This window comes from Clinocottus analis, unplaced genomic scaffold, assembly GCF_023055335.1.
Source record: "Clinocottus analis isolate CAN_PGR_092001 unplaced genomic scaffold, fCliAna1.0.p SCAF_16, whole genome shotgun sequence".
NCBI classification, from domain to species: domain Eukaryota; kingdom Metazoa; phylum Chordata; class Actinopteri; order Perciformes; family Cottidae; genus Clinocottus; species Clinocottus analis.
Genome location: NW_027175887.1, coordinates 9,230,985 through 9,245,197, shown reverse-complemented (window position 1 = coordinate 9,245,197; position 14,213 = coordinate 9,230,985). Strand labels below are relative to the sequence as shown.

The following is a 14,213-nucleotide window of genomic DNA, read 5'->3' as shown; positions in this document are numbered from 1 at the left end:
TACTTCACTTTACTTTTTTTCCTCCCAATTCTGAAACACTGGTGTGTTCACTTCCTGCTCAGCGATAATTGAGAAATGAAAAATAAAAAACAAAGTGTTGCTACAATAGAGTGACAACGTGTTCCTAGGACATGTCACTCGACATACCAGAGAGAGATTACACTTCAAAGAGATTCCCATGAACACAAAGTATGTGAACACAGTGTATACTGAGACAAAAAGGACATGTTTGAGGTTGTGAATAGTTTTTCAAGAATGAATTGTAAAACACTGTTTTGCCATTTGGGATTTCATGGCTTCTCATCTGTGGTAGTCACACATGACATTTCCCATAATTCAAAGAAATTACACAAAGAAGGACATTGAGCAACACAAATAGAGAAAGAGAGTGTTACCAGGAAATTATTACTGGATGATTGGTAATCACACAGTCGTGGTCTTGCTCAAGAAACAAGGAAGTTTAAAAGTAATACAGCTGCGAGAGGAAATGCTCAATAGCGGACAAATTGTAACATTATGCAGTTACTGTACGGGCAGGATGTGAAGCTACTGTACATAATGACAGGGTTAACAGGAATTAGATTGGATGATATGCCAGGAACCTACCTGCATATCTCTAATCAGCCGTAGCAGTTCCACAGTAATATAAAAGATTTGAATAGTACAGTTTCATTTCCCATGTCATACTAACAACATATTGTTTCCTCTTTCAGCCGTTTCATTTACTCAGTATTGTTTGAAGGTTTCTAGTAAAACTGATTGTGTACCGCCCCTCCCCCCCCCTCCCTCTCCACCCCACCGTAGGGGCAGGTTCAATAAATAACATTTGCTGACGTCGTTGACTCAACCTGAACTCAGTGTTCATCACTATATTCAGCTGTTCAAACAATAATGGGCGCCTGTGTAATTGCCAACACCACAAAACAATTCCATGGAATTGGCAAAACGCGCAGAGTTTTTAGAAGATCTCCTTGTTCAGTGAAAACCTACTCGACCGAGGACCTCCCTAATATTTTCTTGAATAACATTTTTATGCCTTTCACCCCCTCTATCCAATCGAGAGCTCCGCTTCTACCCCCATGTACCCGATGGGTTTACGAGAACCGTGCGCTAGAGTCCATTTCTGAGTCAGTGTGGGAAAACCTAAACAGCTGCCTTTTGTACAAAGCAAGAGCAAAAAGCTGTCATGTGAGGCCTCATCCGCTAAATAAAAGTCAACTTTATTGACTTTGAGTGTGAATTGAAACTCATCCACTTCTCGTGCCAAGCCTGGAGTATTAGGACACAAATATGTATATTTGGACGAGTCACAGAAAGGCACACACGCACACAGGCATCGCCTACAGAGACAAATCTGTTACTGCCAACACTCACACACTCAGCCTCAGCTTTTTCAGCTCCAGGTCACTTAGTTTGTCGGACGCCTCGACTAAACAACCATGTGAGGGTTTACTTCTGCTTAAGTACACACTCTCTTCGGTTTGTGTATTTGATTTTTTCTTTTTTATATGTCTCATGACGTCTGGGGGCACTTACAGGTGTTTTTTTTTTTTCCAGTGCCTTCGTCCTTACTGAAGTGTATTTGTATGAAAAGTACAACTGCCTCTGGAAATTACAGGATAGATGCTAAAAGTCAAGTCAGCATACTGTAATACACAGTATTATAGTAGTGGTTCCCCTAGAGATGGCGAGCCAAAGCATGGTGTGGGGTTTTTCTTCCCTCACTTCTTCCGTTCATTGACACACATTATGGTCCCAGCGGAGACTTTGGATGCTAAATACATGCCTCACGCTGATGACACAATAGACTTTCTGGAAAAGAAGCGGACCGTTACGAGGCGATCCCGGTGAGTTCCCTCCCCCCCTATCCTGCTGGGCTCCTGAATCAGACTACACCTGACTCACCTCTGTGGAGACAGCTGGCTTTTACCAGAACCCAATCTGGCTCTGTGGCATCAGTCTGTTGCCTTTGTTAAAACGCACAGAGAAGCTTCAGAGTTACTCTGAGCTCAGTCTGATTTCCACTTACAGGCCGTCGTCGACATGATGATTGCAACGAGTGAGTTGGTCAGAAGATGGAGAAGCCAGAATTTCACCAGAGCATGGAGTTAAAGCGCCGCACAATAAGCACCTGGGGCGTATGGGGGTCATAGCTGAGTCAGTGGGGAGGGATCTGATGTGGATATGAGCACTCAATCAGTCACACACCCGTTGTCAAAGATAAGACTTCCTTTAAAAAGACAGGACTATATAGTCTTTCAACTGAAGATCTGAAGTCAGCTTGCTTTAAAAAGGCTCATGCTGATACAATATTTATTATAAAGTGGTGATAAAGAAAGTCTCACTATACGGGTGGGGTCGTGGGCGAGGAGCGCCAGGAAATCAAATAAAAAATCCTGATGATTAATACTACTTTTTTCACTTCTTAAAACTGTTTTTTTTTTTCTGGTTGGATTATTATAATACACACTAATTTAGTGGTTCTACTTTTCTATACATACTATATAAATGGTTTAAAATACTAATATAGTTTTAAGCACCTATAAGGACATTTTAAGTGTTTATTAATGTATAGTATGTATCAACAATTTGAATTTCCCCTATAACAGAAATACTACTTTACATCAACTGTTTTTGAAACATGGCCAATCATTACCTGTGTATACACCAGCCTCTACTAATGTTATATGTAAGCTTTATGTATGTTTTTGTCTGAGAAATGTTTGCTGTGCAGGCACTTGTTTGTGTAAGACACTGTTAGAAAAATGTACTCGACACCTGGTGGTGAAATCATCATCTGTTGCAAGGAAGGAGCAGAGACAGAAGTACAACATGATAGACAAATTTCATATCATCTAGCATATGGTTATCAATACACCGAGGCCACCATGACATCTTCATGGCTTCATCCCACCATGATGTCTTTAGATTGGCCTCGGCATGATATGATAACAAAGGAATTGCACTTTCTTTCAGACAGAGACATACAGATTCCAGCGTCTCATGGCTATCAGGAGACATGCCACGTTTGTGTGTAATATTAAACAGAGATAGTTCAAATCATAAGTCTGAATATAACAGTGAAACAGTAACTGATTAAGCGTAAATACCTTTTTCTTCCAACAGCCACAAATACAATAGTTAACTAACTAACTGGGAACAATATTAAAGCACTTTTAGATATTTAACGACATGTTACCAAAGAGCCCTTACTTGATTTGGTTATGGATCTTAGGCTATAACTTAAAAACAATCATAAAATATGCTCAGAATGACTGCAACAAATAATAGGCATACAACTTCACAACTCGAACTAAATAATAGTCTGCTGCCCCTGGAAACCAACCATTGCTATTGGGAAATACAGATCTGGCGCCCTCTCTGGAGCACTGCTGCTCAGCATGTGAGCTATTATTGCTGTGAATTTCTCGGAAACCGAATACAAGACCTGAATCATTCCCTCATACATGACGCTGAAGCGGAACTTCTACTTCTAAAAAAAAAAAAAGAGGAAAAGAGCGTATAATAAAACATCTAATTCTATAGCTGGTTCTTCAAATAAAATAATACAACCAGATTGTATTATTTAAAGTGTTTATTAGACCCCGAGGAGTCAGAGTCTAGGTTACCGATGGTAAATAAGTATTGCTTGGAACTCCTCCTTAACTTCATTTTGTGAAAACAGCAGGGGGAGGAGGCTTCTCGTAGCAGGAGAAGGAAAAAAAGAAAACACGTTTGTCAATCTGCCAAGAGAGAGGAGGAGTTTCCTCACATTTATAATGACGCCTCTCTTCTCCTCTCCACTATAAACTCACAGCTCCACAGAGCAGCGCTCGAGCTGATACATTCAGAGAAAACTACTTTAAAAGTCAGAAGTTTGTACAAAACATCTGTATTGTCCGGACTGTAAACATACGGGGACTCCACTTGGATTCATTTTTCACGGAGCAAATTTCTGAGAGGTGAGGATCTTATTTTTAATCTTCTTTTCTTCTTAAACGCAAATACTTCTCATCGATGCACACGATATAAACCTGGATACATCGTGTTTTGCGTGTTTTTCGGAGAGAGGGAGTTGGTTCAGAGAAGCCGTTCGTGGCGTTTAAATTGCGTAATGTCTTTACTGGAAGTGACCGCGTCCCGAGGGCACATTACACGCACAAAGTTTCCCCGAAATGGATGGAATTTACATAAGAGACATTTTCTCTAAACACGCAGTTTTAATGCCGCAATTGCTTTAAAGCAGTGGCGAGAGGAGTCATATATCTTTTGTTTTCTACATGAAAAAGAAAATGAAAAAAAAAAAAAGAGTCATGGCGCTGATGTGTAAGTGCATGATGTACATATCTTCCACATCTGGAAAAGTCGTTTCCAGTAGAGCTGCTGGAGCCGAGGAGTGTTAGTCCTCAACATGAATGAAACACATCTTGGCTCTGCCACTGTTAAAGCTTTAAAACTGTATTTTGATGTTTATCATCGCTTTCCGCCCTGAGCTCAAACTAACATGCCCTCTCTTGTCTCTTCAGGTGTTTCAGACTGACCTCATCAGCACCCTCTGAACTTCCCTTTGAGCCCGCCTTCTTCTTCTCCTGTCTGTGTGGCACCCAGTGCTCCCCAGGCTGCCTAGAGAACGGGCACAGCGCCATGGTAACTTACAGCAAGTTTAACACCGCAATGAGCAGCAGCCTCTTGGACTCCGGTATGCGGCTGCCTCAACGGTACAAGACTTTCACCTCCAAGACGCAGTACCAAATGGTTCTCGCGACGCTCCACAAACTCCAGGAGAGCGGCTTCTACTGGGCCGCCATCACCGGGAAGGAGGCCAACGCCATGCTGGCCGCCGAGACCACCGGCACGTTCCTGGTCAGGGACAGCTCCGACAACCGACACCTGTTCGCCCTCAGCGTCAAGACGGCGTCGGGCACCAAGAACCTGCGCATCCAATGTGACACTTCCTCTTTTTACCTGCAGACAGACCCTAAGAACATTCACTCTGTTCCTCACTTTGACTGCGTCCTCAAGCTGGTCCATTTCTACATGCCTCAGAGCAAAGTGAACACTCGCAGTGGGAATATGTACTACATTTTCTCCGGAGGGGAGAAGATCCCTCTGGAGCTCGTCAAACCTCTCTCCTGTAGCTTATCCACCTTGCAGCACTTGTGCAGGAAAACAGTCAACGGACACTTGGACATTTCTACTAAAAGAGACCAACTTCCTAATCCTCTGAAGGAGTTCCTCCAAGAGTATGATGCTCCTATCTAGAGGTGTTGGTCTGATGCTCTTGAAGGAGCAAAGACTTTAAAGAAACCGGATGAGTTTCAGCACAGCTATGACACACGCTGTCTGAGGAGTATCAGTGAAGCAGGTTTGAGACCGACATCGAGCTTGTGAAAAGGAGCAGTTCTTTGTACTGAAAGGACACGTGTAGGCCTCACAGAAAAGTGGGCATCCGGGTCTGTGTTTCAGGAAGAGACTCGGGGCCTGATTCACAAAGACGGCCAAGAAACAGAGAGAAAGAGAACACTGCTGTAATGTAAAAGAGAGAGAGAGAGCCCCGCCGTCCTCCTCTGCCTCACCGATGACAGACAACTTACTGAAAACCCAAGTGAGACTCAGTCAGCAGTCTGCAGTCTGATGACACACATGTTCCTTCTGCTGCTGCTAACCCCAAATGAGCTGTGAGGCCGGCGGGCTCACACACACAGCCTCAAAAAAATCATCCATCTTTAAAAGCCGGTCCGGCTTTTACGGCCAGGCTGGCTTTTTTGCTGACCTCCGATGATAATCGTGGACACATTGCACGTGTCCTTCCAGCATCCTGTGAGCTCTGAACCATGCTGGAAATCCACAGACAATGGAAACTTAGAGTGCAAAGCCAGTGGACACTGATGGCCTTCTGGGTGCATATTTGTACCAGCCACAATGGGAAAACTTTTTTTTTTTTTTTAAAACGACGACATGTTTCTGATATTTAGTTGAGAGGAAGGGTTCACGCCAAACTTGCCTGAACTAGACAGCAGCTTGTTGACACACCAACATGACTGAATCCTAGAGGATCTTACTTGAGAGAACAGTACCACTGCTTAATACGCCTTCAGTGGTGAGGAAATATATATATATCCATATGCCAAAAGATGTAGTAGTATTTGTGGCACAGAAATAAATGCCATGACTTGCAAATGAATGTATTAAACATGGTATGTGTCTTTTCCCAACAAGGAGAAGAGTCCAAATGTATCTTATTTTCATGAGTTTACATGAGTGAAGATGTTTTTGTGCTGTCTTTTATAAAGATGCACTTTTGCTAGCCAAACCACTGGCTGTGGATGCTTGAAGAAATGTGTTTGACGAAGCAAGCAGACTAATAGGACTTTGCACTTATTTATATTTGTATGAATGTTTCATTAATTTATAATAAAAGGGCACTATTTTTCTATCAAATGAGATCTCACTGCTTGATTTATTGGATGATGACTGAAACCTTGTTTCCACAGGCCGAGCAAACTGACTGAATCACACTCCACATTGTATGCATGGGTCTTTTAGTTAAGTTCAGATAACATCACCTTCTGTTATTTTTATTAACTTGCTACAGAGTTCAGGCGACAGGTTTACTGTATTTAATGATCTCCTCTTAAAGTCTAAATGTCACTTTCTTCAAACCGCAGATCTATATGATAGTAGTAACTTAAGGACAATATTCAGCACACATTAACTGTAAAAAGCTATTTAGAGAATAATGAGCTGACTCCTTTATCCTGCTGTGACTCAATGGCTTCTAGGTGATAGCGTGACCTAACATGCTCCCACATGCACATTCATAATAATATGTGCTTTTAACATGCATGCCTCTTACAAGAACTTCCCAGAAATGTCCCCCGCCCTGTAGATAAATATATAGTTAGAAACGTGTCAACATGTGTTCCTCAGCGCAGAGAAGTTGTATTTATTGTTGCACACATGGCCTTATTATGAGCCATTTGCTCCTGAGCAAAAACATGGAAACAACCTCCATCCGTCTTGGCTCCTATTTTAAGATGTCTTTCCATCTCTTTTTGTCCATTTTTTAAATCTCTTTATTGTCATTTTGCATCCCTTTGTAATTGTAGTCTGGCTCATTGGCCCTTCACCTGTTAGGTAAACCAGTAGGGCGTGAACATACACAATGCAGGCGATGAGGGTATTGCTCATAACTAGTAAGTAGCGCGCACGAGGGCCCGTCATAATATCGTGCATTGAGGCCGGTTATAACTACCTCGGGCTACTGCTGGTAATCATGCTGGGTGCTGCCAGTTTTCTAGAACAACATGTTCAACAACCTGTTTTCATGCCAATTAGTACGCAGTGCAAATCAGGAAAGATGTCAAATCACACAACAACTTTATTATTGTTATTATTTTCCCAACACAGCATGCGCTCCATGGCCCTCTTACTTTATAACAAAAAAAGGGTGCCTGGTTTTCTTCGTGGCATAAGTAATTGCTTTTATTAAAAACAAATGTGTCAATTTTGTCTATTATTATGTCAAAGGTATGATTTAATTTGGCAGTATCTCTTATCCAAATGTTGTGTGGGGCTCCTGGAGACCCCGGGCTTTCTTGATACTTCATGACTTTGACTAATTATATACAAAGTGCTTGTAAACATGAATTTAAACTAATGACATGTTTTAGAAGTCTGAAAATGATGCATGGTCACACATGTGATCGACATGTGTGACCAGTGTTGGCTGTGCTTTCTAAACAGCATGATTACCCTTCCCAAACCCCAAATAAGTCTGCTATGAACAGTTTGTTCATAAGATGTCTAAAACCTCTCTGGCATCATTATGTAGCATTACATACTGTACATACTGTATTCCTGTCATATAAATCATGTCACATCTCCATATTTGGCGTAACAACAATGCTGTATGGTAATTTTTGTTATTTTTGTGACCTTCAGCAAAAACGTGATTACCACTTCAACACTTTTCTAAAGATTTAGTAAGGTCAGAATTGAAACTGTATTTGACAGTGTTGATCAGTCGTGTCTGCAACCACAAACAAAACGTGGTCACGAATCAATCCAAACAAAAATGTATTTATTGATTAGGATTTCTACTAAGACTTATTAATTAACTACCACCCTAGATGTGGCTTCTTTCACACAATCCTGTCAAGTCTTCATGTAGAGCAGCTACAGCCAGGAACACATGCACATTTCGGGCAAACTGTTAAAATTATGGATGAACAGGAATCTGCAGTGACGTCCATTTCCACCATCATTCTGAGAATCAGCTCCTGGTCTACCTGCTTCCACAGCACTTTGTTCTTTCCTCTCGGGCAGAGGAGCTCAATGAGCAGGTTTCAGAGAGATAAGGGGTCTCTGAGGGGATCTGTGCTCTGTGAGTGGTCCGGCATTATTATTTTTCCTGAGTAGTGTTTTGACAGCACCTTCGACTTCAATACAGAGGCTCTTTTAAAAATGTAATTAATCCTCCAGAAAATGGCCATTTTTTAAATCCATCGCTTTTATTTTTTTTATTTTTTAGATGAAATAATATTCCCGTATTTACTTCACAATAACTTCATCATAATGTCCCACATGTTACATTATTCTTTTTTTATTTTTTATTTAAAAAAAACAAACTTTTTATTGCACAAACAAAATAAAGACAACACATAAACGTAACATCAACAGGACGACAAAACAGACAGATATGATCCATTGCTTTCCTTTTAAAACATGAAACATGCCTCCTTGAATTACATGGAACCCCACACGCCAAGGATTTTGTAAACATAATTTTTCCGCATTTCTGGTTAAGTTTTTTTTAAGGAGACGAGTGCAGGATTCGACTGGAAGTACAGAATGCATTCCTTTTGGTGTAATAAAACAACCTGAGTGCAGGCTGCTGCAGAACTGCAGTCAACAATAAATCACTCTTATAAACACACTTTCTAGAGTTTATTATGTAATGAGCTGTTGGGAGCATATGTCAATCAACTCTGTTGTAAGTTATAAGGTTTTTGAGAAATACCAACAACCTTTTAAAAGGCAGACTGTAACACTTTCAAAGCCAGCTGTAACTAGTCCGACCTTCAGTGGCGGCCTATTAAAAGACTGCAGACTTGTTCATGAGAATTTCTTTGGTAGTCCTTTGTCACGTGATTCTAGAGAACGAGCATTTTCTCCTCTTATACACACAGTTGCCACAAAACACAGAGCTGATGCTGGGATGATAACATGCTACTTTAATCTGTACGTATGTTTTCTATTTCAGGAGAGGTGATTCAAAGACTGTTTAAGGTTGAAGCAGAAACTTTTTCATGAAGTACATCAGAATTGTCTAAATAGTGTATAATGTCAAGAAGGTGACATTTGAACCTGTCTCCTTTTTTTTGCTACAATGTTAAAAATATATTATATTGTGGTTTGTGTAACCTGAAAGAGTGTTTCTGGAAATCATAAATTATCCTTATTGTCAGCCAGTTTTTGTTAATCTGCTACATTTATCATTCGCAAGATTAATTTGGTTTTTTTTTGAGTCTTTAAAGTATAATGGTTGTACAAATGAAGAGTACATAGATTAGATCATTTCCCAAAAAATAGGTCCCAGAGCCACTGCCCCTAAATTTAATCAGGCTTAGTTTAGCACAATGAAGTGTATATTATTGTAATGGATTTATGATAATACAATCCATAATAAAATACGACTGTCAAAATCCATTGACGTTTATCTCTTGGTCGTATTCCAAGCAGGAAGTTGGATTTTGTGGACCCCAGTTTATTCAAGTAGACAGCACAAATAATTGTGTACACTGCCACAGATGGCAAACCCTACAGAAAGATATTGATACACACACATTATACTCACTTGTTTAACTTTACTTGTATTTCTCAGGAAGCATGCTTAAAAGAAACTCAAACAAAGACAGTGACAAGAAAAGGTCAGATAATGTAGCAAAACTTATATTCAAAACAATTCCAGATACATTACGATTCTACATCTATAAGATTAGAAGATTTACATAGACGTAGGTCTTTGCAAGACTTTGCATCTGCTTCCTCAAGGTTTTGACTACTTGTCAAAGACACATCGGAACTGAAAGGGAAATTAGGGGAAACTTCTGCTTCTGATAGCACATTCTGTTATTCTGGTTATTCAGAAGAACTGCTGCTACGGTGTCTTGCAATTCTTCCAATATGTTTATTATGCAAAAACCAAGGAAGGTCACAGAGGCTTTACAACTTACTGCGGGCCACACTGTGAGAGCCAGTTAGATTTAACAAAATGAAGTGCAGCTTTCTGCAATATAGGGGACATATTATCTCATAGTTTTCCCGTCTCAAATATTCTAAAACAACATTCTCACAGGAACCTGACCAAGTGCGCAATTTGCAATAAATGAAAGTATTGTGATCATTTATTATGCTTTATCCACTTTTGAAACTCTGACTATTTGATATCTGGAATAGATAGCTTGATGAATTCTTCATGCTGCAGAAACTTGCATATTAAACACACACTGTGTAAAAGGGGAAGGCTCTTCTCTGTATACGACTTTGTGTCCGTGTGTACTTTGCCTTATTTGCTCCCTTGAACCCGAACATGTGAGGCGGCTGGCAGCCCTGTTCGGCTCTTGTGCGTGTGACGGAGAAAAAGTGAAAGCCTAGTTCCTGCCCGTCATTCCCGTCTCTCAGTGTGTTTACAATTCCACAACTTCTGGTTGCCTTGGAGTCATTGTCAACGAGCTCCAGATGCCAGCTCTGAGAGCCAACCAGTGAGTAGCAGTGAGTCACCATGGCCCGCATGTCCCGCCCCCACTGAGACGCTTCTACGGGCACGCTCCTCCTTCAGGCCTCCAGATTTACTGTTAGCACTCCACTTCCCTGTGCTCCACGCCTCTGCCCAGCTGTAATACTATAAATCTGCTATTCCATCTTCACCGTATTCTTTGAGCGTGGATCTTTGTGCTGACTGTTATATTTGCTCTGCTTCAGATGGCGAGTCTCCAAACAGAGAAGAGAAACAACAGATGCAGCTGGAATGAATATGAATGTAACAAAACTAGAAACCATTGATAGTATTGTGTTTGAGATTTTCAGGCAGTTTCTAAAAATGACTATGGTTATTTATAGTTTCACAGATCTCAGATCTCAGAATAGCAATTCACAAAGATGTTTGCATTGTTAAAGTTGAATTATCCTAGACTCTACTAGACACTGCTTGTATGTCTATTCCTGTTCCCCTTTGAAAAGTAAGAAGCTACAAAGTTTGAACCATTATTAGTAAATCTATTTCTATTAATACTCCAAAGTAAAAGGAGATGCAAAAAAATTCATGATCTATGTTTCAAAGGCAATATCACCATTATGCGCAACTAAATGTGTTCGCCTATTTACCACAACTGTGACCGCAAATGTGATGAAAATACACAAATCTGAAACATTTGTGATACAATTGAAAAAGATGTTTTCATAATGCATGGTAGAGTGATCTATTGACATGTTTTTCTAATATTCCCCCGTCATACTGCAAATGAAAACACCTCTCAATATAACGCAGTCTGTAAACAACAACTTCAATCATAAACATAGTTCAATTAAAACCTCTCTAACAGTGTCAAACAAAACGGATTCATGGCAGCGCTGTTGTGTTACATTGGAATTCATGTTTACCAGTCTACCTAATAAAGAGGACACTGAGTGTACTTTTTACAAGTGGTAACATGCGTTTTCACAAGAAGAGGATGGAGTAACGTAGAAATACTTTGAGTCATCAAAGTGAAACCAGCCACACAAGGAGCAACAGGCCCCTTTGAAATATTTTGATTTCCTTGGTAATTTCATCGATGTTACACGTTGTACTTTTTGAGGATGGGCTTGACGTAGAAATCCTACTCTGTGTCACACAAAAGCCACATCAGGCTGCGTCACACTTCCACTCCTACACAGTAACTAATGTTACAAACCATTTATAGTAGTTCATTCATATTAGTAGTAGCTCGTAGGAAGGTGCAAAAGAGATTTGTAAAAACTGTGAAAAGATGACGCTCTTTTGTTTAGCTTTCATCTAATAATACAACACCGGGAAGTTACTGAAGTCCTGCAAGTTCAAGTAAATCGCTGCTAGTTTTTCTTTCTTTACTGCATTTCCAGAAACTAAAAATTACAGTTGGAGTGCTTGTAATTGTCGAGCGGTTACGAAATGTAAACAATGCCAGCTGAAGAGAAATCCCTCACAGTCCTGCTGCACTGCCGGGAAACACCCGTTGAGTCACGCAGTGAAATGACGTATTTATGGTGGATGGTTACTCCACAGAATACTTCAAAACACTCTGCAAACACAGGGTTGTAGCTCCAACATGAACATGCACAGGGCACCTACACACTGCAGCGCCTTCACAAGATGCACAAAGAAATGCAGTCTGCTCTCAAATAGCACCAAGCTGATATTAAAAACTTCTTACAATAACTGTGGCGATACCCTGACTCACTTCCTGCTCATCTTATCTGAGTGGAAAACACTTCAAACAATTAACATTTATTGACTATCTTTTTGTCATACATTTAAACTGATAAGCAGCAATAAAATACACTGCAGGGATTTTTTACTCTGTATATGGGAAAGCTGTTGACTTATAAAACCGTAACTTTCCTCACGTGTCAAAAACATTTCTATTTTTATAACTTTTTTTGACTGACAACAGTGGCAAGCATTTTTTTTCAAACCATAATCTACGCATGACCGTTTTTTCTTTTGTTGTAATATCACACCACTGTGTGTGTAATAGAGTCTTTTATTGGAACAGGGTGTGTCTCTGTCAAGTCATTGCTCCGGGTTTTACTACGACATCATTTACGCTGCTGCTGTCCTCATCCAGTACAGCTTGTCCACAACCATGGCAACCAAATAACGCAGTCGCCTTATGCGTCTGTTAAGTCAACGTTCAGGACTACAGGCTGGAAACGACACATGGTATTTTATTTTATTAAAAGTACTTCCCTAATGTTTAAAGAGAAGTGAAAATGTAAAGGAAAAAAATGAGCACAGGAACTTCCTTGTTGTTAAACCTTGTGGTTATGCAAGAGTAGCCAAGCATTTGTTCCTCAGAAACGTTCAAATACTTCCAGCGATATTTGAGGGACTTCCTCTGATGGTTCTTGGGCATCAGTAAGGTTACTCACCAGAAAAGCACTCTGATACTCCTGGACGTAATGGTCTTCATGTGGCAAACCCAGTTAAACAGAAAGCAACAGCTGGCAGACACAATCATCACCCTGGGGGCATGACTCGTGTTTCCCCAGAAGTTTCCTTTGAATTTGATTTTGCATGCATGCCACTATCGAATTAATATGCACTGTAATCTCTGTCTCTTTCTGTGCGTCTAAATGTGTTATGCACAGTGATTATTGTGTTGAGATATGCTACGTTTGTAAAGACGTCAAAGTGCCGCTGAAAAGACACAAATATACTTCCAAGAAGCTGGGTCGATCGAGCACATTGCCCGAATCACACAAACAATAGCAGATTAAATATGTAAAATATGCATGTTGATGCGATATGATACGGCTGATTATGGCCAAACTTAATATACTCAGCTGTATTTTGTCAAAGTGTTGTCAGTATTAGGTGGAAGTGGGATTTCCAGTACATTTTTTTATTGTAGCTAAACCCCATGAAAAGACCAAAACCAACAATGAATTCAACCAACTAGAAGTATTATCTGTACAGCCAAACCTCGCTTTGAGCTCCACTGTTATCCAATAACTATTAAAAACACATTAATCAGCCCCTCTGTTGCGCTGGGTGTTCCTTTCCTCGTGTAGAAATCTGCTGCTGAAACAATCCCCAACAAATACATTCTTTACTTCTGTTGCTAAATACTAAATACTTTACACTTGTAAAATGGATGCACCTCCCGCCAGGACAAATTCCTTGTATGTGAAAGCTTACATGGCAATAAATGGTTCTGTCTTTTCATAGCATTTGTTGACAGTAACAACAATTTAAAATAATGCCAGACTTAGCCTTTAATATGCAAAGTTAATCTGATCTCATGTCTTTTGTTTCCTCTTTATTTTTCTTCAACCCTTTAGATTTGTATTAGCTAGCTGTAGCAGTCCTGGCCTTCATCAACCAACGTGTTGTCCGAAGAATAAGAGATATGTTTCAAATCCTTGGACAGATATTCAATTTAATTTTACCACCTGATCATGTTGTTATC

At 40.2% G+C, this 14,213-nt stretch overlaps 1 protein-coding gene across 1 annotated transcript; it reads left to right on the top strand.

Annotated features, from left to right (window-relative positions):
* Nucleotides 1-3,813: 3,813 nt before the first annotated feature.
* Nucleotides 3,814-6,412, top strand: socs3a (suppressor of cytokine signaling 3a). Its single transcript, XM_068578749.1, has 2 exons — nucleotides 3,814-3,962; nucleotides 4,527-6,412. The coding sequence occupies exon 2, from the start codon at nucleotides 4,645-4,647 to the stop codon at nucleotides 5,260-5,262; it is 618 nt and encodes a 205-aa protein (XP_068434850.1). The 5' UTR covers nucleotides 3,814-3,962; nucleotides 4,527-4,644; the 3' UTR covers nucleotides 5,263-6,412.
* Nucleotides 6,413-14,213: the final 7,801 nt, after the last annotated feature.